This window comes from Diadema antillarum, unplaced genomic scaffold, assembly GCF_040938485.1.
Source record: "Diadema antillarum isolate AM-2024a unplaced genomic scaffold, OU_Dant_1.0 seq00001849_RagTag, whole genome shotgun sequence".
NCBI lineage: Eukaryota > Metazoa > Echinodermata > Echinoidea > Diadematoida > Diadematidae > Diadema > Diadema antillarum.
The window spans coordinates 615,348-642,699 of NW_027272521.1; the positions used below are offsets into that span (position 1 = coordinate 615,348).

General features: G+C 39.2%; 1 protein-coding gene across 1 annotated transcript; it reads right to left on the reverse strand.

Moving 5' to 3' along the window:
• Positions 1–17,896: 17,896 nt before the first annotated feature.
• On the reverse strand, positions 17,897–27,085 carry LOC139712743 (scavenger receptor cysteine-rich domain superfamily protein-like). Its single transcript, XM_071624538.1, has 10 exons — positions 27,079–27,085; positions 26,116–26,433; positions 24,955–25,173; positions 23,743–23,866; positions 22,625–22,743; positions 21,633–21,956; positions 20,788–21,117; positions 19,978–20,064; positions 19,510–19,641; positions 17,897–18,216 (listed from the first exon to the last, which is right to left on the reverse strand). The coding sequence occupies exons 1-10, from the start codon at positions 27,083–27,085 to the stop codon at positions 17,897–17,899; spliced, it is 1,980 nt and encodes a 659-aa protein (XP_071480639.1).
• Positions 27,086–27,352: the final 267 nt, after the last annotated feature.

Consider the following 27,352-nt stretch of genomic DNA (forward strand, 5'->3'; position numbering starts at 1 on the left):
GGAGGCTCCACCACCCTACGACTTGGTTTGCGCGGAATCGGCAGCAGCTTCGGAGGGCGATCCAGGCGGAACATGTTGACGTATGATGTGTGTGAATATGTAACCTCGGACGTTGTTGGATTGACAAAACAAGAACAGAAACAAGTAAAAAACAACGTGCAAGAATGCCTTATTGTTATGGTGTCTTATTCTTCATGGTATAACGTTCACGGAAGGGTTTAAAATCTCATCTTCCACTATTTACAATTAGCTTGCAATATATCGGAAGAGCCTTCCAAGAAACTTGACACAATTTTGTCAGAATGAACATAATTTTGTCAGAATGAGTTGTTTGACAATATATTGAAATCAAATTTACAAATCAATTTTGACCGTATGCATACTTTATTCCGGAACAGCCCTCCCCTTCAGTAGTGGCTATAGGTAGAACTTAGGCCTACGTGATGATCAATCGTGTCCTATTAGCGATTGTATTGCCAACAAGCTGCATGCGATTCACTCTAAAACTAGCATTGTCACCACCAGTATGCTGATATTTTTGTTCAGCAAAACATTACTGAATTGTGTAAAGTAAAAATAAACAGTCACTAAAGCAATGCAGAAACCCATACTAAGTTCAGTTTGCAACAACTATAGAAATGTAGTCCGTTGATAATGGGTTACACTGTTTGTAACAGGCTGGAATCGAACGACCGCCCCTCCAACTTGATCGTCGTCTGAACAGCATCACATGCAAACACACGTACACATAGCTACACAAAGTGTTCATAGAGCGACGTGTAATGCCGTATAGGCGATCTTGCAATGACAATCCCGCAAAATTGAAATCACACACTTTTTTATCGCAACTAGCATTTTTTTTTCGCTACAGCATAGTATCTGACAATCAAAGTTATGTTAGCAAAATATCTTAATTCGCACATGTCAAGAATTATTCAAAATCTAAACTACAAGCTGCCATAAATGCGATCGTAAAAACCCTTTGCCAACGAACTCACAAGAGGTTAAGATGATCCCATCACGCCCACAGTTCCACTAATTGATTTCAACTTCATTTCGCAGAATGTGTTTGAGGGACGTACAGGGACTGAAGTCAGCATGAATGTGAGTTTATCTTTCGAAGAAGCAAATTCTGCTCATATCGAGGTATCCTATCCATTTTAATCGTAAAGTAGTGTTCTGTAAAACTTCATTATTATTTTAGCGTACTTTTCAATACTTAGCCCCATCGCTTGCTGCGATGCACGAATGATAATTATTATGCGCTTGCTATTTGCAGGGATTTCCTTCAGCTAATTTCAAACTAGCCTCATCCACAATGATTTAAATCTGAATAATGAAAATGAATAACAAATCTGAAGTAAAGAATCAAATGCAAATTTCGATCCAAGTCTCGTCTACCAACGGAACGCAAGGAACAAACACAATTTGCGGGCGATACTTGCGTCCCATGTGAGTTTGCGTTTAATCGCAGGTCGAGCTTCTAGCAATGGGCCCTATGACAAAGGTTCAAATGAGCTATTGCGATCATTCGTCTCTCGTCCGGTGACTGTACCCATGCATGCGTCGCCTGTCGTGCGTAAACTTTTTATATTTTCATCTTCGTTTAGAAAACCCCACTTTCACCAAACTTGGCATCTAAGTAGCATTCCTAGGGGAATAGGATTGTAATTTCTTTTTTTTTTCTTTTTTTTTCAAAATGGGCACTATGTTCCTCCCGAGCCCCAAGGAGGCCCAAAATCCCCCATTCAGGAATATTCAAAAATCTTCTACTCTAAAACCGGAAGTAAGAAAACTGAGTTAATACCATGTGTGTACAATGCTGCAGTCTCACGTTTGTTCATGGCGGATTCAGGGATGCCTCTATCCCTTGGCTTGGGACACTATGGGGTCCAAATTGGGACCTTAATTTTACATTTTCATTTTCTCGAAAGCGCATGATCAAAACTTGGCAGGTTTGTATTGCAAGGATGATAAAATAGATGGACACCAGTCCCCTCACCTGGGCGTCCCCTGGATCAAAGCAGTGGATATCATATCATGATATTTTGATTTACAAGTTACAAAAAGGTGTTTATGGAGTAGAACTTCCATATATTGTTGATTATTTATGTTGTAGGAAGCATTATTATGTATAGGGCCTATATATACAAGTCTTCAGAAATCCCGAAAGGCTAATATTGTGTGTCTCGTTCCTCAGGGATCAATCCTCGGCACTTTGCTGTTCTTTACAATTCTGATAATATATCCATTATATCATAAATTTCACAAGTGCTCTTTTATTTCTTTTATATCATTTGCCTTTGAAACTAATATGTTCAATTCCCATAAGGACTATGAAATGCTGATTAGGGAATACCGGGTCTAGTTGTTACACGGGTAAGTTGTTATAATAGGATCATTTTTTCCACAAACCTAAACAAGAGACGGCGTTTAAAGCTGTATCACATCAAGACATAATTATGTAAAACGATCTCTGCGTCCGATATTTGATCATGCCTGAACACTGCATGGAGATGTAAGGTGAAAAAAACCAAACAAACGCATTTTTACCTCTCTGAATAGAATTGTCAAATAATTAATTTTATTTTTGTATTATCAAAACCATTAATCCTCAATTAACGATGGGTATGTGGGTAAAATAAGTGTGTTTGGGGTGTCTTTTGGTGGGAGTAGCACCGTCTGATGCGTGAATGTTTATCAAGCACACTTCTTCTTGTTCTTGAAATACGTATCGGGTCAAGCTGTTACACTGCAAAAAACTTACCCCATCTGCTGAGCATTATTGAGGTGTAACAACTTTTATACCACAAAGAATTTTCTCGTAATTTATGTTTTGCTACTTATAGAAAGTGTGATTTATAATGACATGTGTTTTTTTTTTTTCGTAATTTATGTGCAGGCATCATTAACCAAGCATTATTATTCAGATGTTATAAGCTATAAAGACTCTTCAATTAAATAAAAGAATGACTTGCCTTTGAACATTCAGCTACTTGAAAAACTGTTGCATTGCATGATTTACCTATGTATCGCAGTTTGGTATTTAATTTCATTTACCTCGACGAGAAAGTAACTTTGCATTGAAACGAAGAGTAAACTTGATTTATCCTGTTTTCATGATCAGTGTTGTTAATGAGATTGTACGTCATATCCAGTTATATTTCAATGTGTGGCATCCCATCATACAAAGTTCACAAGCGTGCACGCGCACTCACAGACAGATAAACACACACACACACACACACACACACACACTTGCGCACGCAAGAACATGCACACTAGTACCCGATATTTACTAATATATATATATATATATATATATATATATATATATATATTCATTTCTGTTTTACCCGATGTAAGCATACTTTCTAAATCGTAACAAAGTACCCCATGTGCTTTCACAACTCACCCAAAAGCAGAGGAAGTTGTTGTCAAATTTATGTCTATAAGTTCTGTATTATGTTATTCATATTTGCTTGACTGACAAAGATTTTACTATTTTCAGTTAATAGAGGGTCTAAGCTATCCTCACAGAGAAAGTGTAATGAATTTATCTCTTCAGTGAGTGCCTCAAAATGTAAAATCTGTAACATCTAGACCCATCTTCCCTAATATTCCAAGCATCGAAGAAGATAGAGTTTTTTTAATGGTTTGCATCCAGTAGGTTGTCCTTAATGAAGAAGGATACGGATGCTGTCGTTTCTCCCCCGATACTTTGTTGTATATTTGGTATCTTCCATTTCATAATTTCTATCACTTTTTCATCTACATCGTGAATCTATTACAAATATGTAACTTGTATAAACGGACTTGATGAAAACCAGCCCTTTAGCTTAAAGCAGGATGACTCTCTACTTTTATCCCAGTGCTTATGAGATTAAAAAAACACACACACACACACAACAACAACAATACAAATACAATCCATGCCGGCTGTTCTCTCCCTCTCTCTCTATTTCAATGTGCTGGCAACAATATTAATGTATGAGCTTTGAATAGGAACAAAGAATCAAAGTGCTGTGTAAAAATTAAAATCTTATCAGGAAAAAGTGGAAAATACGCTGGAGAACGCGTTATACTTGTGTGTGTGTATGTATGTGTGCGTGTGTGTGTGTGTGTGTGTGTGTGTTTGTGTGTGCCTTTGCTATCAAAAAGATTAATATGTTCGCTTAAAAGACAGGAAACTAACTTACGCAAATGTTCAAGTTCAAGTTCAGCTTAGTAAATCATTAATTCTGCAATAATATATACATGTATTGCGTAATGCATTTGACATACACGAAATCGTATCGGGGAGGTGAGATCATACACAGGAAGCAGTACCCAAAAAAAAAAAAGAAGAAGAAAAGTAGAACTTGTGGTGAGCTGCGTGGTAGAAACACATTACTCCACAAACACGAGAAAACAACACAACAACAACAACAACAACAAAAAGCAATTCCAAGTCGATCAAACTGCATATCAGGGCAACCCCCCCCCCCCCCCCCCCGCTAAATACTGGTTAGTGATAAGGTTAGAGTAAAGATTACACTGTAAAAAATGCGACATGCGACATGTTTATGAACTAAACACAGCGTTAAAAATCTAAACACTTTGTTTAACATCTAAACACCCGGTGTGTATAGCACATGTAAAGTATTGAGAGTTAAAGTGTTTAGCTTGGAGTGTGTAGTTGGAGTGTTTATTCTGGTCACGCTATGTTAATCTCAATATGTCCATTATATATGGAGAAGTGTTGGAAATGGCGTGTGAATTGCAATTTCGTAGTTTCCTTTTATCACGAGGAAGTGGAAACTGTTACGACATTAAGATGCACTATTAAAATAATTCATGTTTTAGGCCTTTCATGGAAATGCCTAATCAATAAGGAAAAAGGATAACCTAAAAATATGTAATACAACTGTAATAAATTTAAATTTTTGTTTCGCATGTACAGTCCTATATTTCAACTGCTAGAAAAAAATGGTAGTTGCCTTTGTTAATGATTTCGTTCATGGTTTAGGGCATTACCCAAATGTTTGTTGGTTAGGCCTAAACACTTCTACTGTCAGGGTAAACAGACGCGTTTACATTTAGAACGCCTCGTAAACACGTTCTAAACACCGCACTCGTACTCTACAAGTCAGCAGCGCATGTGACATGACGGCCGCGGCCGGCCACAACGCACGCAGCGGTGCCCTGTGCGTGCGCTTCTAGCGCACACTCGTGCTATGCATAAATTATGACCATAATCAATGCACAATTGGCGGGAAAGGAGATGTGCGCTTACGTACCTGTACGGATGGATCTGTCTGATTGGCTGGCTGGTGCTGCCCTAGCAGCGTGATGTGCGTAGGCCTACAGTACGTGCGCATTCGTTCTAGGCTTGGTATGGTACGTATCGTCCACTACACTGTACAATACGACTCGATCGACTGCACTGACTGTACGTTGTGTACTGCATAAAGGAGCGGATCTAGCTAAGATGGCGTCGAAGCGATAAAGTTCTAGCCTGGCCGGTCTGCATGAAAGCGGTAAGTCTGCTAAGTCTGCTAAGTCGGTGAATAACAAGATTTATTGCAAAATTGCCCTCGTTTAATGTAAAACTGTAGTAGGCGTACAAATAGGCTACGCCCTTAAAGATTTTGCTCGTTTGTTTTAGTTTTCTATTTCTAAATCTAACGTTAGAACGGGGAACGCTCTAACTGTAACGTGTTAGTGTTGTTAACGTTACAATCAATACAATAGGCCTACACTCTACAGATTACCGGTACCGTAGTTATGGGTAAACTCGGCCAAGCGGGCAAACTCACTGTATCTTTAATTTTACGAAGTTATGAAGTATCTTTCATGTGAATGACGATGAGTTGTGACTAGACTCTATATTTTGAGTGAAATTCAGTTTTATTCCCTGTAAATTCTTCATAACTCAACAGGTGGTGAAAATTGAATGTAAAGCCCATTAGGATGTCTTGGAAAGGGATGTCGATGGCACCAAAGTGGGTGACGATGATGTCCTGACGACTGTATAAATTCGGCAAGACATTTTTCGTCATTACCTCTGCTGGCAGAGAACGAGGCATGGTGCAGTCAGCAGAGCAAATCAACTGGGGATAGTACATCACTGTATACTACCAATGTGGAAAGTGGAAATCAAGTACTAAGTAAGTATTCTATTCAAAATTGCAGAGCCAAATCAATGAATATTATGTACTTTAAAGGGCATGTAAATGAGTTTCTATAAAATGCAGATTTTAGATGCTTAAGTTCTTCTGTTTGTTTGTTTGGGTTTTTTTTTTGGGGGGGGGGGGAATTACCTACTCCTGACTCCTGAATCCAATCCATTAGCTAAAATAAATATGGAAAATTGATTTATTGCAAATATTGTTGAAAGTGTAAATTACAGATGTGAAAATCTTCACCCAAGAGACAAAGGATACAGTAATGGTCGTAACTCTGCTTGATAATGATGATGAATAAGAAAGAAGCAACAGTAACAACAAAAAGACTTGAATTATTTCCAGAAAATTCATCAAACTAAGTAAAAACTGACGCAAGACACTAAGTGCTTATGTGATGAAGGGATTCTGTCATTCCTTTTAATTTGAACTTGCTTATGGATTCAGTCAACTTCTTTGCTATCCATTCATTTTCAGAATCTATGGGAGCAGTTAAGTCCATTGTATTGCAAAGCCACCTGATTTGTTTTCCTTGTGTAATCATTTCTTTTTACCAGCACCAGTACGTCATGGAAGAATTGATCAGGGATCACGCCAAACCTGTCTGGATTAGACTGAAATATGCATGCGCTTACTTCTATACAACCCGTCTAAAAGTGCAAACATCTGAGGATTACGAGGACATCGCAAGATATACTGATATACAGTATATCTATAGGCCTACATGCCATATGAAGGAAATGAACCGTGGATAATAATTTTGAATGTTAATAATCTTTTTCCCGCTAGCCATGTGATGTCTCACATCGTCATGATGCACTACAGACCTATTAGGAGGCATCCCACCTGTTAGAGCAACCTTTCTATTGTTTTTTTTTTCTTCACTGACAGTGTGCATCTAAACCTGTATACTAGAATAAAGTAAATCGTATGGGGGATGATAGGGTTTTATATGCGACGGGGCTTCAGTTCTCCTTGTGTGTGTAAATGCGTGTGTGTATTACATAATGACGAACCTCTAAAGAAATATGAAGGTAGGGGGCCTATATAATTCGAAGATGAATTCAATGCTTTTTTGATGAAAATTGGTTTTGAAATGGCAGGGATATCCAAAACAAAGCGATTCTATTGTCCTCTGTGCTTACGATAATGGTCACCTGCATTCTTATTGCTCATAGATATGTGTAATTGTCTTTTTTTTTTAACAGCTGGTACGTAAAATTGTAATTTTATCTAATATGTAAAGACACTCTCTCGAAATCGTTTTGCACTATTAAGAAAAACAGTTTTATTCACTTCATTTTATTCATTAACCAATGTCCTTGTAATTCACTGTTAAGATATTACTCAAGAACTTTGTTCGATTAGCTTTCTGTTATATTCTTGTGCAAAAAGGAATATAGAAATCAAAACAAGTCAAATCAAAATATCAGCCATTTCATTTTCTTCCCCCTCAGGTGCTTCCAATACAATCAGCAGATATTGGACGCAAATAAGAGGCCAGTAGTTGGATTTGTTTGGAATTCTTTGCAATTTTCTTGTAGACCTGATAGGAAATGCAGTATCCGGTAGTTAATATTTTCTTTCTGAGATATTCTTGAAATCGGTGACATGGAGAGAGGTATTAGAAATGTAGTACTACATGTATGGAGAATAGGGAGGAGTCTTCCAACTGACTGACAAATTGACAAGGGAGGAGTCTTGCTGATCACATCGCGTGTTCATGACAGCCTTGCATACCCTCCCGCCTCCAGTTGCAATGCATTATTTTTTCTTTGTTCATATCCTCTTGTCTTTACCAAAAATTCTGCTGTGTCGACATTGAAAGTAGCCCTCCATACCATGATTATGTGGAGTATGATGAGACTGATTAGACTCTAATAGACAATTCATGTATACCCATTGAGTTTGACTTCTTTCTCCAAGGTTCTAGCAAGGTAGAAGTTTTTTCTCACTCACCCCTTGAAATCCACTAACATTCTAATATTTCTCTCAAAATAGCAAAAGTGAAAAATCCATACAGTACTGTTAGCCTACATGTACTTTCAGTGATCGTCGCAGTGAAAAGAACAATATCATGTATGTATTTAAGTTCCATTATTGGTACTGATCAGGGAGTGCAGATGTTCACCACAGGCTAAATACAGTGAAAACATTTTTTTTTTTTTTTTTGGTCTCTTTATGATGGAGTGCATCATCTACACCCCCTGATCAGTACCAATACGACCATAGTGTTGTGCATGGTATAATTTGCCGTGAGCCTAATCTGGTTCGGGTACACCCCAAAGCACTTTGCCAATAATTGATGCAATCTTTAAGGTCGGCATGTATTTGTTCACAGACTGCAGTTATGTTCCTGGAGGTGTTACATACATGTCAAGCTTCCGAAGCATCGAGTTGCAATTCACAATCAACAAGTTTATTAGTTTGTTTTTGCAATACTAAGAATTAGTTCTGAATACAGTAGAAAGACGGCAATTCTTGACAGTAGGCCAAGAATTACATGTGACTGAAAAGTAATTGTTAAATGCAATAATTGTTTTCTCCAAAATGAGTTGTGTGCCATTTCCTGCATATACAAATTTTACTGTGTGTATAGGAGAGAATTTCATTTACGTCTTCGTGTACAGGCCAGTGACTCCCAGGTATCTTGCATTTAACTCAGTATGGTGTCGTATAGCAAAACATGGCAATATTTAAAGGGGAAATCCAGTCCAAATACATGTTAGTCTGATAAGAAAGAGTGAAATATCAAGAGTTCATTGGTAAAATTTTGATCGAAATCGGATGTAAAATAAGGAAGTTATGACATTTTGAAGTTTCGCTAATTTTTGAGGAAACAGTTCTTGAATGGTTGATATGAATATGCAAATGGCAACGTGGGCATGTCAATCCCTCACAACTTACTTAATTTCAAGTTTTTCATTCAAACGCAATTATTCCCGAGGCTCAAGTCCTGATATATCTAACTGATCACTTTTCTGAAGTTGTTCAACCAGCAATACCATAATGTTTCACATTTCATTAACATAAACATTGAATTTCATCATTTTTTTTTTTTTGTATACGATCAATGATATGGCATGGTCAACTCACTCATTTGCATATTCATATCCACTTTTAACTGCTTTGCAGAAATTAGCAAAACTTCAAAATTTTATAACTTCCTTATTTTTCATCCGATTTCATTCAAATTTTTACTGTTAAACGTTACTCTTTTTTATCAGACTATCTTATTTATTGGACTCGATTTCCCCTTTAAAGGATTTTAACTTACTAGTATTATTCATTAGATATTGCCCAAGTTTGACTGATGTTTTGATAACTTGCATTCAGAGAATTGCCTTTGCCTCCTGTAGCCAAAATGTTTGTGAAAGCTAACCCAGGTCTTCCCTGGTATTATGCAATGTAAGTGTGCTGATGATTTGGTACATACTGGGTAAATTCTATATAATGTTATGCGTTTATCCCATTCCATGCAAAAAAAAAAAAAAACAAAGTGGAAACAATCCACTGTACACTAATAAATACATGGGAATTAACATGCATGATGATATGTCTCATTTAAACACGTATAAATTAGCATGTATGAATGTATGATGTGTAAACATGTCTCGTATAAACACGTGGAAATTACCATGTATGATGTGTAAACATGTCTCATATAAACACTCAGCATGTATAAGGTGTAAACATGTATCATATAAACACTGAGAAATTGCGATGTTTAATATGTAAACATGTCACAGTCATGTTTAGTGTATGCAATTTTGTGATCGATCTAAAAATCAGACATGTGTTCTGAGAATAAACACTAAAATGGCAAATAAACATGTCGCAGTGTTTTTAATCTGTCACAGCGAATAAACATGTCGCAGTGTTTACATAGTAAACAGTGCGTCATGTTTATTTTTTGGTTCAGTGTTTAGATCTTAAACATTGTGGGTGATTATGTGACTGTGCGGTGTTTAGTATTTAAACACTGTGAGTGATTATGGTGTAAACGTTTGGTGTTTAGGCTATAAACAGAGCTGGTGTTTAGTTTTTAAACATCAGAACCGTTTAAAACATAAACATGTGTGTGTGATAAACACCTAGGGTGTGCTGAAAATAAACACAGCATGTGTTTAGTTTCTAAACATGTTTAATATATAAACGCGTCGCAGTGTTTTTAAACTGTCACAGAAAAGTGTTTAGTTAGGTGTTTAGAAACTAAACAAATTTTTTACAGTGTAGGGTTATAGGGTTAGGTTAAGGGTTAAAGTTTGGGTTCGGGTTCGGATTAGGTTCAGGATTAGGGTTAGGGTCAGGGAAAGGGTCCAGGGTAATTGTCCAGAGTGTGGTTGCCCTAGACCCATCAAAATGAGATGCTCTTTAAAAAGAATAACTTTTACATTCCACTATTCGCGCATTCAGTTGAGAGAAGACACATAAATAATGTGTACAATTTTGAGTCCTTTCGCGAACTGTTCTGAGCAAATTATAGTGTAGTGTACTTCATTAAAAATAGTTTGGAATAAAGCTTGCAATTTTATGAATTTGACACTCTTGCCTATGGGATAAAACGGTGCAAAGCGTAGAGGAATACTAGACATTATTATTTTTGTAATTCTTTAGAACACGGCCATGCCTTTGCATGCATGGATTCCGAAGTGAAGAGAGTACTCAATCTATAACACCGCCCTGTTATACCCCTGCTCGCACTTTCTTTTACGCTGCAATTTCATCATAGTCTTTATGTTATCTACTTCTAATTGTAGCACAAGGTAGAGTAAATATGATCTTCTTTTACTTGTTCATGAAAGCATCTTGACTGGCAAGAATTTGAGAGATTCCTTTATTGGTCATACTTCAAATTGAGTTTGACAAGTTTTCCTGAATTTCCCGGTGATTTTATGCAGATTTAACGAATGTAACAAGTCACGCCTAGTCTGTATTCAAACATAAGATACATGAAGTGAAATTCGGTAATACCAGTTTATTAACCCTTTGCATGCCAGATCAATCTCCTGTCCAGATAGGTATGTGTGTTAAATATGTGCACGTTTGACTCGTTGGCACAGAAAGGACTGTTGGCAGATTACCACTCGGTGATACGATATTTGTTCCTGCGACAATTGCTCCCGTCTTATTTTCTCCAAGGAATTAGGGTTAGGGTTATAATATGGTTTTAGGATTAATTGAATGTGAGGGTTAGTATTAGGGTTACGTTTGTGAGTAGAATTTGTTTGGCTTATATAGCGTGTAGATATTGCATGGGAGCAATTGTCGCAGGAGAAAATGTCATGGAACCGACCACTTTTGCAGCATGTCCATATGATTAGGTCACAATATGCAATATGCCCCCCCCCCCTCCCCCAAACACCCACACACACACACACACACACACACACACACACGATAGGATCTCCACATTAATAATTTTCAATATGATTAAACTTTCTCTATGCTATTTCTGGGTCTATACATATAACATCTTATCTATATTTTGCACACAAAAAAATCCATTTAATTTGGTTAAATGGTCACAGGGAAATATGGATAGTCGTAAAGCTTGTCACGGGTCTGTTTCTTCCAAGTTCATATAGCACTTGGATGCTCTAGGAACTGCGTATTTGTGTGAACACAATGGACAAAACTTGGAGGGAAGGGATTCCTGACATGCTCTACAAAGAGTTCTCTTGGATCACTGACGCAAATCGGATGGGTTTTTTCTGTAAGATGAGGGTAATAAGTTAAAGTTTCAGAAAAGAAAATTAATTTAGATTGATTCAGTAATTTTAAAGTTATCGTTGCGGAAGATCCCGTTGTAAATTTTTTGGGACATACACTATAGAGAAATAATGAGGGTAAGGTTTATAATAAACATTTACTCTCTTTAATACTGTGACAATTTCTATATGTTTTTGGAGTGTTCTGTATCCAGTATAGAGACGTGTTGATATACTTTGTTGGGATTTGATACCTTTTTTCTTTTTATGTTACTTTTTTATGGGGGGGGGGGGGGGGCGTTTCTTTTCTTTGCATATCTGCGTTGCGCGCGTGTGCGTATCAATGGGAGGATCCTGCATGCATTGTGCATTGTCTTTATCCTGTCACTTTCGACAGTCAACACTATCTTTCTATATCTATATTAGACATACAGTTTGACGTAACAAAGCTAACAACTTTCTGCAAGCCTTCAGCTGCTGTGTGTTTACTTACATAATGGTACACTATTCTCCAAAAACTATTTTCAATCAATTATTTAGGTACAGTCACTAGTACGCAACTGATTCGAGAGTATTAAAGACTCGACAATATACTAAAAAATAAAATGACAAGGGTAATATTGTGACAGAGACACAAAATGACGATTTATTGGCACCACAGATATGATTCCACAATACAGAGGTAGTATCAATCCGTTAAGAGAGTGAAAATATCAATAAAACATTTGTACTGAATCATTCGAAATCATTCCAAAAGGAAGCACATATAATATCAAGACACTATCACCTAAAGTAAACTAAAATAGGCAATGTCCTTGCCGCAATCAACAAGAATGTCGCACAAGTCCATAATTCAGGATAAAATACGAAATACCACAGCATCCCACTTAACACATTCTCACTATACGGCAGCATTGAGGTAATAGCGAAAAAATAAGGGTTTGATGGAAAGGTCAGAACATGAATGTATCTTGCATCTTTTACTACGCAAAGTAAACAGTCAACAGTCAAAGCAAAAGACAGAAATCTGAGAGCCGTCAACTTTTTTGTTTGTTTGCTTTTGTTTGTTTGTTTTTACATAGTGTTAACCTGCCTACTGAAAGGATTCCCATATGTATGGCGTTGTGATTTGTTTGTTCTCATCATCTTTATTTCTCTATTCTTAGGCATCATTAAAATAAAACACAATTTCCATGAAGTACGTAATACCCACTAACGTGACACATAGTGCCCGTGGAAGAGCGTGAAAGAAAATTAAAAAAAAAGTTGATGCTTATCTTGAGAAAGCATTCCTTCCTTCACTATTTCTTCCTCCAACTCTCCTCCCTCATTTCCGAACAACAACAACAAAAATGCATCTGTAATTTCTTACCTCACTTTCACTCTGTCGTTTCTAATCCTCTTTTCCATATACATACCCCCTCGCCCCTACAAGCATACAGTAGTGCAATAGAATGCCGCAGTGAATCATCGAAAACTTCATCTCCATTGTGTGTTGGACCAATGAAAATAATATACTTCTCACGATACACATTGCATCAAATAATAGTCGCCTATCTTTGTTTCTCCATTTGTTTGCTCTTTGGTAATAAATCTTCATTCTTTTTTTCACTAAAAGGCAAGACAGTATTACATATGCTGCAAACAATACATGTATCAGAATACAGTACACGCACATAATGAGCAAAATGAAATAAATATTACGAATGGACATGAGGGCTAAGCATGTATGTTGAACTACGATTAACTTTGAACACGCATGCAGTCTGGATTGTACTGTTCGTGAACTGGAACCAGGAACGCGCGATTCGGGTAGGCATAGGCCTACAGTTATTGGAACTATTTGGGTCATCCATCGTTTTTACGTTAAGGGACTGTACAGTACTGGTTGAGGTAGGGATTCATGTTTTGAACATTCCTAAGTGAGATTATGACAAGCCTCTTACGAAATATGAAAGAGCATGTAATTTTAAGAAGGATTCAACGTTTATTTGATGAAAATTGGTTTTCAAATGGCCGAGATATCAAAAAAAAAGTGCTAATGATAAAAGGCGACATGCCACAACTTTATTAGGATCTCTTTGTTTCACGTTGTTTTTTGATATCTCAGCCAAAGAATAAACTTTTGATTCCCCTTAGAACTGCATGCTCTTTGACATCTCATAGAGTGGTTTCTGAATATCTCGCAAAATGTTAAAAACTAAATCTACACCTCGATCAGAACTGTACACACCCTTTGAGCATGCATCAAGAGCAATTTTCATTGTGACTGTTAGTTTGAAATAGCGACTTATGTCATGGTCGTTGACATGTAAATGTTATGAAACGTTCAAATACATTTATGCTAAACACACTTTGTTTATATATATATATATATATATATATATATATATATATGTATGTATGTATATATATACACACATATAATTATATTGCATACTGCACAAAATCACCATCACCTTCAAACAGCAGCTTTTAGCTTATGATATACACGTATACTATCTACATCTACAAAGTACGTTGCAATACAAACAACATCCGATACACATGACTTCGCATAATCATACTTACAATGAAGACTGTATTAACCACACTGGCAAGAGCTAAAAGGAAAAGTAAAACCCGTCAATATGAATGCAACATTAACTTTCGAATTGCACCGAGCATGACACTTACAGCATCAAAGGAATAAAGAAATGCAGTCCAATGTACTAGATGACAGTAAACGTTTTTCCCAAGACGTTTTATGCCATACTTCTATGTTTCTTTAAATCCATTCGACTCTTTTTTTTTTTGCTTATTTTTCCTGAGGTAACCGTCTTCATTGAAACAGATGTTTATCATAAAAACGATGGTCTTCCTCTTTTTATGAATATGCAATATGCATTGTAATAGCCTCACTTCAGAGCTGAAAAATGTCATAAATCTACGATTGATTCTTCTTAATAATAATAATACTACATACAATTTCTATAGCGCCGTTCTCCACTTTGATTAAATGCTCAAGGCGCTTTACATCAAAGCAAAAAGACTGAAGATACAAGTACATCACCGTAATAGAAGAAAATGAAGAAGCAGAAGAAAAATAAAGACATGAAAGTCTGTCTTCAAAAGGCACTGGTCTTCAAAATGCACTGCTAAACAAATAGGATTTTAAATTACTCCTAAAAGATGTTATGGAGCTTGAGTCTTTCAGCTCATGAGGAAGTGAATTCCACAGTGTTGGTCCAGTGTGAGCGAAAGCTCGTTCCCCCCCCCCAAGATTTCCTAGAAAACGGAATATGTAAGAGACCTGAAGTTGAGGATCGGAGGGTTCGTGAAGGTTGGTATTGACGAAACAAACAAACATTGTAATCAGGAGCTGTTCTCTCAATAACGTGATAAACCGAAAGAAGTATCTTAAACCGAATATGCTCCTGTACAGGCAACCAATGAAGACTCTTCAGGATAGGGGTGATATGACTTCGTTTACTTGACAAAGAAACAATACGTGCAGCGGCATTTTGTAGCTTTTGTAATTGGGCAATTTGTGAGTTTGGTAGATTGAAAAAAAAAACATTACCGAAGTCAAGGCGTGAAGAAATAAGTGCATGAACAAGTTTTTCCGTGGCAGAGCGAATCAAATACTTGCGGATAAAACCAATATTGTGCAATTGATAACGGACTGATTTAGAAATGTTGGTGATTTGATCAGACATAGCCATGTGATAGTCAAACATAACACCCAGATTGCAACATGACTTTGACAGAGGGATATCGTTACCTACAATCGAAATGGAATTAATATCCAACTTAGGTGAGATTTAGAAGCAAAGAGGATAAATTCACACTTGCTGTGGTTTAGAAGCGATGAGTTGGACCTCATCCAAGCATCAATATCAATGATGCAATTTTCCAGACAGCGCAGTGCATGAGATGCTTGGATTTGATGCGGTGTAAAAGATACGAAAACTTGTATGTCGTCTGCATATAGATGATACCGAACAGAATGATTTTAAAATATTTTCTGAGGCCAATCAAATAGATAGAAAAAAGGGTGGGCCCGCCAACAGAGCCTTGAGGTACACCACAGCTTAATGGCTTTGAGGACGATGTGACACCATTCAAAAGAACAGACTGTGAATGGTGTGATAGGTATGATTTAAACCATTCGAGAGCCTGTCCCTATATTCCCAAACTTGTAAGTGTATTGACAAGAATTCTGTGATCTACAGTGTCGAAGGCCGAAGATAAATCCAACAAAACCATTGCTGTGACGGATCCGGAATCCATTTCCCTTAAAATATAACTAGAAACATTCATCAAAGGGTCTCCACACTATGGTGTGGGCGATAAGCCGACTGTAAAGGATCGAATAGACCATGTTCCTGGATTATAGTCTGAGAGTCTCGAAAACACAACTCTCTCTAAAATCTTGAACAAAAATGGAAGATTGCATACAGGACGATAACTTGTCAGTGATTCCGTATCCAATGAAGGTTTTTTTTTCAGGAATGGACGGATCAGACCTTTCTTTAAAGACAAGGGTACGGTAGCTTGCTCAGTACTGAGGTTAACAATTTGAGAAATAATCGGGGCAAACGTGGGTGCGCAGTCCTTTAAGAGAATGGTTGGAACCGGATCCAATGGACATGATTTAGGAGGCAATTTACGAAGAAGGAGAAGGATTTCATCAGTAGTTGTATGTTGGAGGGTTTCCAGTGTGGAAGAGGTGACAGGTTCAGATTCAGGTAGTACAACATTACAATTGAAATCATCTCGGATTTTTTCAACTTTCGAATGAAAAAACTGACTAAAAGTTTCAGCCATGACACAGCCATCGACATGTTTAGGCAGTGGAGATGACTGCTTGCGGTTCAAAAGTCGATTGGCGACGTTGAAAAGCTTCTTATGATCATCTCCGCAGTCTTCGATGAGTCTGGTGTGATAGATGCGTTTGGCTCTGGACACAAGGTAGTCAACTCGGTCTCTCTGATCACAGAACAACTTTCTGTCTGTCTGCAGCTTTCCATTGTTGCGCCATCTCCTCTCAAGTCGCCGCCGCTTTTTCTTTGCTTCAGAGATACCAGAGTCATACCAGGGACTGTACTGATGAGACTTGACTTTCCGAGTCTTGGCTGGTGCGTGAATGTCCAGTAACCTGCTGAGTTCCGAATTGTAGCAGGTGACAGCATCATCAACGTCAGCTGTTGCCAAGGACATAATGCTACTGTGAGACATCATTGGCGAAAACAGTCCTGTTGATGCCTTTTTATGTTGCAGTATGGGATGTTGTCAGTGTTTTTATTTCGTCAAAATCTGCCAACGTACCTCTGTGAGGCGGAGAAATAAAGCGCAGTTTGATTTTTTTTTTAAATCTGAATTACGGGCCCTGGCAGGAGTCTTGCAATACCGGTAAGGCATTTACTTTTCTTGCTATAATGCATGTTAATTTATATGTACAAACGTGTATTACCCTCGAGAATGAGACTGGATTTGGTCTGCAATCCCTTTGGACAAAAAGGGCACTATTAATCACTCTGAAGTACAGCCATGAACGTTTCAATCAAACCCAACCATAATAAAACTTATTTGTTCTATCATTGAAATTTTTTATATGACGTCTGCAACAAAATGACATTAGCAAACATTTAGGGGCCTAGTAATACATAGCACCCACATAACGGACAGTGATTACATTGTACACATCACAATAATTATTGCACGACTTGACTCGGCACACAGTGGAAAAATATCACTCACATCCTGAAGAAATCACGAGCTGTGGTTATGGCCTCGGGTCACCTCTCATTATTATATTAGTCTTGTATTATGTAAATATATAAATTATAAATTACACTTATAAATGCTTACTGATTTGAATATGGGAACTGAAGATCGAAATTTTCGTCTATTCAAGACTAGTGCTCTAACGACATGATTTGAGAGAGTCTTTGCATGTTGCTCTTGTTGTTTTGTCCATGCTGCCACGTCCGACGTTGCTCTGAAATATCAGCTACGTGTATTGCGTACTCACATCTATCATACGTCAACTGGTTCCGCCGTGCTCTTCCCTGCTGCCGAATCCGGGGACACAGACTCGTATGTTGGAGGAGCCTCCTCAGGCTTGGGTGACGGTGGAGCGTAGGCTGGCGGAGGTGATGACGCGTCTCCTGACGCAACTTCCACGCGCGTCGAATGCGTTGACTGCACGTAGGTGGCGCTGGCAGTTGTTGCGGAGCCCGTCTTCCGATGACTTCGCCAGCAGCAGCAAGCTACGAGACACAGCGGTATCACGACCGCCATACTGATCAGTACGATCTTCCACGCAGCTAGACCGGACCCGTAATCCGGATATGAATCTGAAGAGCCTAAGAATTATACATTGTACATAGACAATATCACTTGTATCACCTTTCAGGATAACATAATTTCTAATTCTGAGAAACGTTTGAGAAAAGTCTTCACTGAAGGGCAGATGACTTATCAATGCTTTGCCATATTCAATGATATAATGCAAACACTCTGTAGAAACACAGAAGCTAGAGAAATTGAATGATATAAACGCAAATTACATCATTTAAGCTTTAAACGCAAAGCGCAAAAACAATACCGATTGCCCCATTGACTGTTGTGGGTCTTATAATGCAGGTATCACGAAGCTAAGGATGTATGTTTTTCTTCCTTTTTATACAAACCCTGCTTAGTTATACACAGTCTTCGTCATAAAGAAGAGGCCATAACGAAGGAAGTGAACGGTTAGAAATTTTTTTATTAACAATTTTTGATGAATAAACCAAAAGAATACTTCGCCTCTTCAGATCTATGGTGCAATCCCCAGTGGCAAGTAAAAAGGCTGATATCGTGCAATTACATTTCACGATAAACACGTCTGTTTTTTTTTTTTATATACAGCTGCATATATATATCGGGTGTCCCAAAAAAAGCGGAACGGTGGATTTTCAGTACCTTCCGGTCTGAAAGTTATATATCTTTTGGCATCATTAGAAAGAGCATCTTCCGCAGAAGACTATGATACCAAAATCATTAAATTTGGTTTAGTACTTTTTATTCTACGCCAATTTCTGAAAATGCAGTCATTGTCAAATTTCGCAGGATTTTTGCGACTTATGAGATAATAATTTGAGTGCGACACGCGATCCATACGGTGAATATTGTGTAAGCTCGGTGATCCATGTCAACAAAAGATACAGCTTTCACATTGGGCACGGGCCAGGAAAAAACAGTGTGTGTGTCTGTGTGTGTGTGTGCGCTCCAAATATGAAAGCGTTATCTTTTGTTGACATGGATCAAAGAGCTTACACAATTCACCGTATGGAACGCGTGTTGCACCCAAATTATTATCTCATAAGTCGCAAAAAATTGAAAATGACTGCATTTACAAAAAATGGCGTAGAATAAAAAGTACTAAACCAAATTTAATGATTTTGGTATCATGGTCTTCTGCGGAAGATGCTCTTTCTAATGATGTCAAAAAATATATCACTTTTAAAACGCAAGGTACTGAAAATCCACCGTTCCGCTTTTTTTGGGACACCCGGTATATCAATATATACAGCATCATGACAGACGTGGCAATTTATCGCTTTAACTTGGAGACCTCTAGAACATTTTTTTTTTATTTGTCCTCTTACCTGAACTGGAGTGTAAGTGAGGCAGATCGCCCACACACGTGATGATAGCCAGCTCCTCATTGCTGCAATACGGCGCCCTCTTCCACGCTCCGTGGCTACACTCGAACACCTTGTCGATGCTGTCTTGACTGTCTGAAAGGCAGAACGGATCATCAAACCAAACGTGGGGAGATGGCCAGGTGACACCTTCTGTCTCGTGGCTGTACAGAATTCGCGCTCTCCCCGTCCGAGAATGACCCAGTTCCTTGCACAATAACTATCACATAGAAGGAGTTGAGAAAAAAACGAGAACATCAAACGAAAGTACTACAAAAGAAAAACAAACAAATTGAACAAAATAAAGGCCATTTATATTATCTGACAAGTCTAAAGTCATTCACATTCTAAAATTGGATGAAACCATAACTGATAGAAAGGGACTTACTTCCGCGAAGAGGAAATACGTGTCACACACAGCTCCCCACATACCGTCGTGGTATATCTGTACGATGCCGTACCGCGTGTTGGCTATCCCGGTCTCGGTCAGTAACCTGACCGGATGGTTCGCGACACTTTCTTCGTGACAAAAAATAATGATTAAAAAAAGAGTAACACAAAAGTTAGGAAAGCCGTATAAAAAGATCAAATATTGCGATATTCTGTTTTGTTTTCCTTTCATAAACAGGTATTTTTTATGTTCCCTGAATTTTGGACTTACAACTGCCTGTCAACCCAATAACTTCTTCAAGTATATCTGACATGGGACGGTTGGTTACATAACGCGCATATAAGCACAATATGGCCTGTAGCAGGATTAACCAAACGATCAGTTTCTATCTTAGCTGAAAAGTGGATCAGTTTTCAATTTATACTTTTGCATGGGCAATGTAATAATTACCGTCCGCTCTGCTCACCCCAATAATCATGAGCGTATCAAATCGGTTGTTGTTCTTGTTGCTCTTATCATCGTGAGCTTCCACATGGATACATCCATAGTGAGCGCCCTCGTGGAGACATATGCAAAATGCTGCAAATCTACAAAAGCACTGATTGAGGTGTATGATACCGTCTTATTTGATGCAAGTATTGTCAGGGGTAAATCATTTTTTCATAGGACCCATATTTTTCATAAACAAAACAACAACAACATATCTTTTGTTTCATACTTGGTGATGCTTTCTGGAACAATGTCGTGATTGTCACTCTTTCTTTCTTAATTCAGACAGTATCCTGTCTTTGTTCCCAACTGTATTTCTGGTACATCATTCCTAACGTTCATAAACATACAATCATGCTTACCATATGGGAAGCAAATCACGGAAACTTCATCTTCTCGTGTTTTCCTAGTTTGGCCATCTACTACATCTACGTCAAAACAGTCGTCGATCCGAAGTTCTTCACCATGGCAGCCTAAATTTTCGATCAAGATTGGCAGAGTCCCGCGCGGAAATGATCCTCTGTCAAAGAAGACGTCAGAACTGAATCCCGCGTAACCTAGCTGGCGACAAATCACGCTGCGACTGCCGTAGGTTAGGAAGGTTTCGGCTATCACTCCCCAACGTCCGGCCAAGAAGACTTCCACACGCCCCTGCTCGGAGTACTTGCTGCCGGCGAATCTTATGTCATAGTCTGGGTGCCAAAGAAATACCGGTGAAAGAATCATTTTAAAACCCAGTAGCACGCGACGAGAATCGAGTAATGCATGCATTCTTTTACACACCACAGGAAAGATTACGATGTGGAAGGAAAGTGTAAGAGAAGAGAGAGGGGGGGGGGGGAGTAGGAAAGAGAGCAAAGTGGGGAATTTCGTTAGATGTATACAACTACATATTACGATAGTTAAGACAAAGGAAACTAAGTTATACAAAATTGACACAACATAGGCCTACATCTTCCACAGTGAACAGCATAGACTTTCACTGCTCAGAATAGAGTGCACTCTCGTAACGAATTGAGTTAAAAACTGTATAAGGAAGTTTTCGTTACAACGAAATAAAAATTCAGGTCCGAAAAGTATCATCTATATACCTTCACACACTATAATTAAATTGCTATTATAACGAAATTCCAGTAAAACGCAAGAAAAACGCCGTTCCTAAGGATTTCATTATAACGGGAGTGCAATGAAGGACTATTATATTTACCTTTTGGAGGTCCACATGTGACCTGGGCGATCTGATTACTGCTACACTGAGTGATACTCCGGGTCGTGAAGGGGCAGTCGCTTAGCTGTGTTTCCGTTCCATCGCACCGGTAGTCCCTGAAGAAAATCTTTCCCGACAAGGTGCCAAGAGATACCAGCTTGGTGCTGTTGCCATGTACGTACTCTAACTGGCGACAGACCACGGCTGCCTCCTTTTCTCCCCAGTCCTGGTCGCAGATCAAACCGGGAATAGTGTCTTCTCGGTATCTTACGATCCCGTCTCGAGAGCTTGATCCACTGAGTAGTTCTACCACAACCGACGGCACTGCACGTCAAAAATATATTTGGTGCGAGAAAGAATCTACGAATATATTATTAATTACACAAAAAGTAAAGGTCATGAGTGCGATGGCACAAGAGAAGAAGGCCAATTGAATCTCATCTTTCACCGAATGCGGAATCTTTTTCCACTGAACGAATAAAAATGTTCATCTATTTGATTTTCTTTAACTTCACGAAAGCCAGGCCAAAGCCAATGTCTGAACCTAAATATGACGAAACTGCAAAACGGCGAGTTTCATGAAGAGGAGCTTTTGGAAAGGTAGGTCTGTCCGGTTTGTGGTGTCCCGTGCACTATCAAAGAAAAGACTGCTGACTGCATTTTCTCTTCGATGTGTGGAGGAAGTGTGATACGGCCCTACATTGTCATGACGGTGGCTGAACACGAATCTTTGTAGGTGTTGAAATTTGAATATTATGTATACATAGCATTAGCAAGACTGAGATCTTGACCCAAGGCACCGACTCTCCTCCAGACATCCCCATCAATGACACGCATAGGAAGAAATAGAGTTCTTCACCTACCTTGGTTCGACCATCTCCATAGTTCCCTCTCCCTTGACAATGAGACAATGAGATAAGCAATACGATAGGGAAAGCTACCGCAGTCAAAGCCAAATTGAACAAGCGCGTATGGAACAACAGTTAACTAACCAAGAACACCAAAAGCTTGTGTCCTCAGCACCCTAGTCAACCATTGTGAGCCCTGGGCAACATACGTTGGCCAGGAGAAGAGGCTGAACACCTTCCACCTCCGCTGCCTCAGACGACTCCTGCACATTAATTTTCAGGATAGGTTGACAAACACAGATGTCTCCAAGCGTGCCGGCATTCTCATCATGTTTTCGCTCCAGCCAGAGACGCCTTAAGTGGTTGGATCATGTGCGGCGAATGAACCCAGGCTGTATCCCGAAGGGCCTGCTGTTAACAGAGAGCTATGCCAAGGTCTCGCCCTTTCCAGGAAGGGCACATCTTCGTCTTCAAGGGTGTGTGTGCACACACACGTGACATGAAGATATTTGACATCGACACAAAACACCATGGCAAGATGCAGCTGACAATCGTCAGCTGTGGAGAAGCACTGTCAGAGAAGGCATCAAGAGGACTGAAGCTGCAAGAAAAGTACATCGCACTGACAAGAGAGCCAGCAGGACGGCAAGGGCTGCCTCAGTCTTAGCCGCAACGGACTGCATCTGCTGCATGTACTCCAGAGATTGTCACTCAAGAGTGGGACTATGCAGCCACTCAAGGCTATACGCCATCGTTTCTCAAGACGAATGGATGCCAACCAACCAACCAACATATAAACAACATCAGCGAACTTGCGCACGCACACACACACACACACACACACACACACAAACACAACCCTATTCAAGTGATTTTATGCAATATGTCCACCATGCTAACGGTTGAATGTGATATAATATGCCTTATTATCTTCAAATCCGTCTTCTAAGGAACTTGACGAACATTACTTAACAAAACTTTGACTCCATTTTGAAATAAGATAATCAGAATGAAATTTATCAAAATCATCCTATTTTCATAGAATGGGAAGCGCTCCGTATAGCATTGACTTACCGTTACATACGACACCTGCCATCTGAGCTGACTCGGAATCACAGTTCTCATTGTTAGCCCATCCACTTGACAGACAGTCAGAAAGGCTAGCCTCACTTCCGTTACACAGCAAACCATCTAGTAACACAGCTGGTCTACCGACACTAGGCACTACCTTTATCGAGCGAGCTCCAACTGGATGTCCTAACTGTTTACAGAAAACGTGCGCGTCTTCGATGCTCCACTCGTGTGTGCAGATCGTCCCCCACGTGCCTCCATAGAACACCTCCACTCCACCCTCATCCGGGTACTCTCCGTCCACAATTCGAACGGCTGAAATATATCATACATGGAAGCATAATATACGACCATACGGTTAAAATAATGAAAGAGGATGTTGCGAAAATGGACATAATGAAACAGTGCGTATGACAGCGAGGGCAGTGAAAAGAAAACCCTGACATCATTCACATGTGATTGTTTTAGACTCTCGCCAAATCTTCTACAGTTAAAGCTGGAAATAATGAATTTTAAATATGAAATATAAAATGGATCAAAAGGAAAAAAAATGTAATGATTATGCAGTATACTGAGCCATCAATTCACATAAACCACATCACTGCGATTTGGTATTGGTTCTTTTTCTCTAATATTTACTATTCATTTTTATAGTAAAGCTGGGTAAAGACTTCCATTTCATTTAACACTTTAGTTGTTAACACTTCTCCTTTTTTCCTTGAGGATAGCAAAACTTTAACTTTAACTTGGCGGTGAGTTGGCTCAGTCGGTAGCGCGTCTGCCTCACGATCACGCGGCCCGGGTTCGAACCCGAGTCTGGACTGAGCAATGTTGTGTGTAAACATACCGTCCCCTCTAGCAAGAGGCAAAACACTCTGTCCCTCGGATAGGACATAAAATGGAGGTCCCGTGTATGAGAGAGTCACAGCTCATGCACGTAAAAGATCCCGCTTCATTCATTCATCGCAAAGAGCAGGGTGTCTAACCCGGTGAAGTGGTCCCACCCCACATCCAACTGGACCCCATGGAAGACCAGCTTAGTGTAGCTGTATGGGCTATCCAGCCATCTTCACAGATGGAAAATGGACAACGACAACGAACGACAACAAGCTTCTTAAACGCCAAACTTACTACAGCTCAAGACTCATAAATTGGCATTGCACTTTAAATGCAAAGATGTCGATTCAGTACTGACAGGACAATGATTTCTTCATCTAAGAACTGTTCAAAGGAAGTGGCGGGCTAATTAGTCTGTAATAGAAAACGGCGTGAGGCTCACTTTTGGTCTCGCATATCACCCCAGCATCTTCCGCGTGCGAACAGTCGTTAACACCCCACTCTTTCGTGACGCTGCAGTGCCTCAGGAGAGTATTTTCCGCCGAACAATACACCCCGTCGAGAACAATCGGGCCCGCTCCTCGTCCAAAGCGGGGGCTCCCCGGGAGAGGACGCTGAGTTAACTACGGCTTCCAAAGCATCAGGGTATCCAAGCTCACGGCACACGACCCGCGCATCGGCAATATCCCAGTTGTCATCACACACAGTTCCCCATTCACCAGATTCAGTGAGAACTTCAACTCGTCCCTCTGCAGGTGTCGAGCCGTTGACTACTCGAAGGCTTCCTAGACAGCAAAGAATTTAAATGGACAAGCTGAGCAGATTTGGAATTCTCTCGACATTCTAGTAACAATACCTTCACATCACCACAACGGTAGGTGGTTTTGTTTTGTTTTTTCACTTGAAACCCCAACAAATACAGAATTAATGATCTATAGCATTGATTGGGTAAAAATAAAAAACAAAACAAATAACAAATAAACCTCATCGCATCATGATTTAATTAGATTTTCGCGAAATCATTCGCCTTGAATAATAGTAAGTGCGCGCAGGATAAGATCACTTTTCAAACTCTTGTCTTTTGATTTGCATCAAAGCTTTTTACAGATTATCCAGCATTCTACTTTTCTGCTCTATGATGATGATTAGGGTCTCAGTTATCTAGGATTACAGCTTTTTGTGTCTGACAGCCTGAATAAATCAATGATCAACTTGCAACATAATTGATCAATAAGATGGTTACGCGAGCTTCATAACACTAGTTTTAGAGTTATACACTCAGTCATAACTTACAACATCGCGTATATCTATCACGTATAGCCCCTCTTATCTACCCTGGGCAAACTCTATCTACGCAAAGGTGCGCCCGGAGAATATAGAATCCTCCTTCTTAATATCATTTCTAAACGAAAGGTGGCTAGAAAACAGGCTCAATCGTATATCTTTGTGTGGCTGACTGGTCGAGGAGTATATATATATATATATATATATATGTATATATCATGACTTTTTTTTTTCAATAGTCATGACAGTAATTCCATCTGTCTTCTTCAGTCATGATTCTGGTTTTTATGTTAGCACAAGTGTTGAGACGGCCGCTGTAACGCAACTAGGAAAGTATAGAACGAAGGAAGAAGGTGAAGACGTAATTTATCTCTTGCATGTTTTCTCTGGTCACGGAGATTGGTGACGACGAAAGAACAAGTGAGGATACCGCAATTACCTACTGGGAGTGCACGTAACGCCTGCGGTTTTGGATTCATGGCAACTCTTGACGCCTACACCGGCATGCTTGCAGGTCGATATGTTTGATTCAAGGCCATTACATTGCACTTTATCCAGAAGTACGGGGCTATTTCCTCGCTGAAATGGCGAAGCTACCAGAGCCAGGTCCGCCCCGATGTAGCCGAGCTGTTTGCAGACAACCTCGGCATCCTCGGGTCCCCACAGGTTGTCACATATCGCGCCCCAAGTATCGTTGAGGAAGACTTCAACACGACCCTCATAGTCAACGCTGCCATCGACTAGTCGAACCGACCAGGGAGCTGTAATCAATGACAGACATCCAAAGCAAATATTCTCATAATTTGAACTTTGTATTACATTGTATGTTACAAAATGTTTCAAATATCAGTATACAGTACGTAATGTTCAAACTTGTGATCGATTTTATGGATGATGCATGAAGATATTTGGAAAACAACGCAAACGCCAAGCGATGTCTCGCCAGCATGCATATAGCAATATGTGATTGCAGTGCTTTTCAACGTAAATTTCATTGACCTTTTTATCATTGACCTTGTGGTTCTTCACCAATACATATATAAACTTGATCGGCATCTTTAGTTGTTGCACATGCGGCGTGAGTTTTGTGGTCTTAGCTCAAAGCTGTGAAATGTTAATGAAAGTACACAATATATGGCACCTATTACTTAAAGTTCATCGACACTTTGAACTTTGACCTTGTCGAAATTCACCACTATTTGGAACTTGACAGGGATATTAGATGAAGTACTTGCATGTGGTATGAGCTTGGCTATTCATAGCTCAAAGCTTTGGAAAGGTTATTTAGAGCACGCTACAATGTCATGTGGACCAGTGCTTATCAGGTAAAGTTTATTGACCATTTGACCTTTGAACTTATCGGACTTGGTCCAAACTATATTCAAACTCGACCGGCATTTTTTTACCTTCCATGTGAGTTTGGTGGTCATAGCTCAAATCTGTTGAAACTTATTGATAATCCCTCACATTACTGTGAGTACGGAATATCAGGAAAAGTTCATTGATATGTTGATCTTTGACCTTATCGGAGTTAATCAATATACGAACTTAAATGACAGCTATAAGCTTGGCATTTGTGGTATGAAACTGGTGGTGATATACTATAGTAGCTCAAAGCTGTGGAAAGTTACTGAGCGTACACCACAATGCTATGTGTACAGTTCATAGCCCATTTGACCC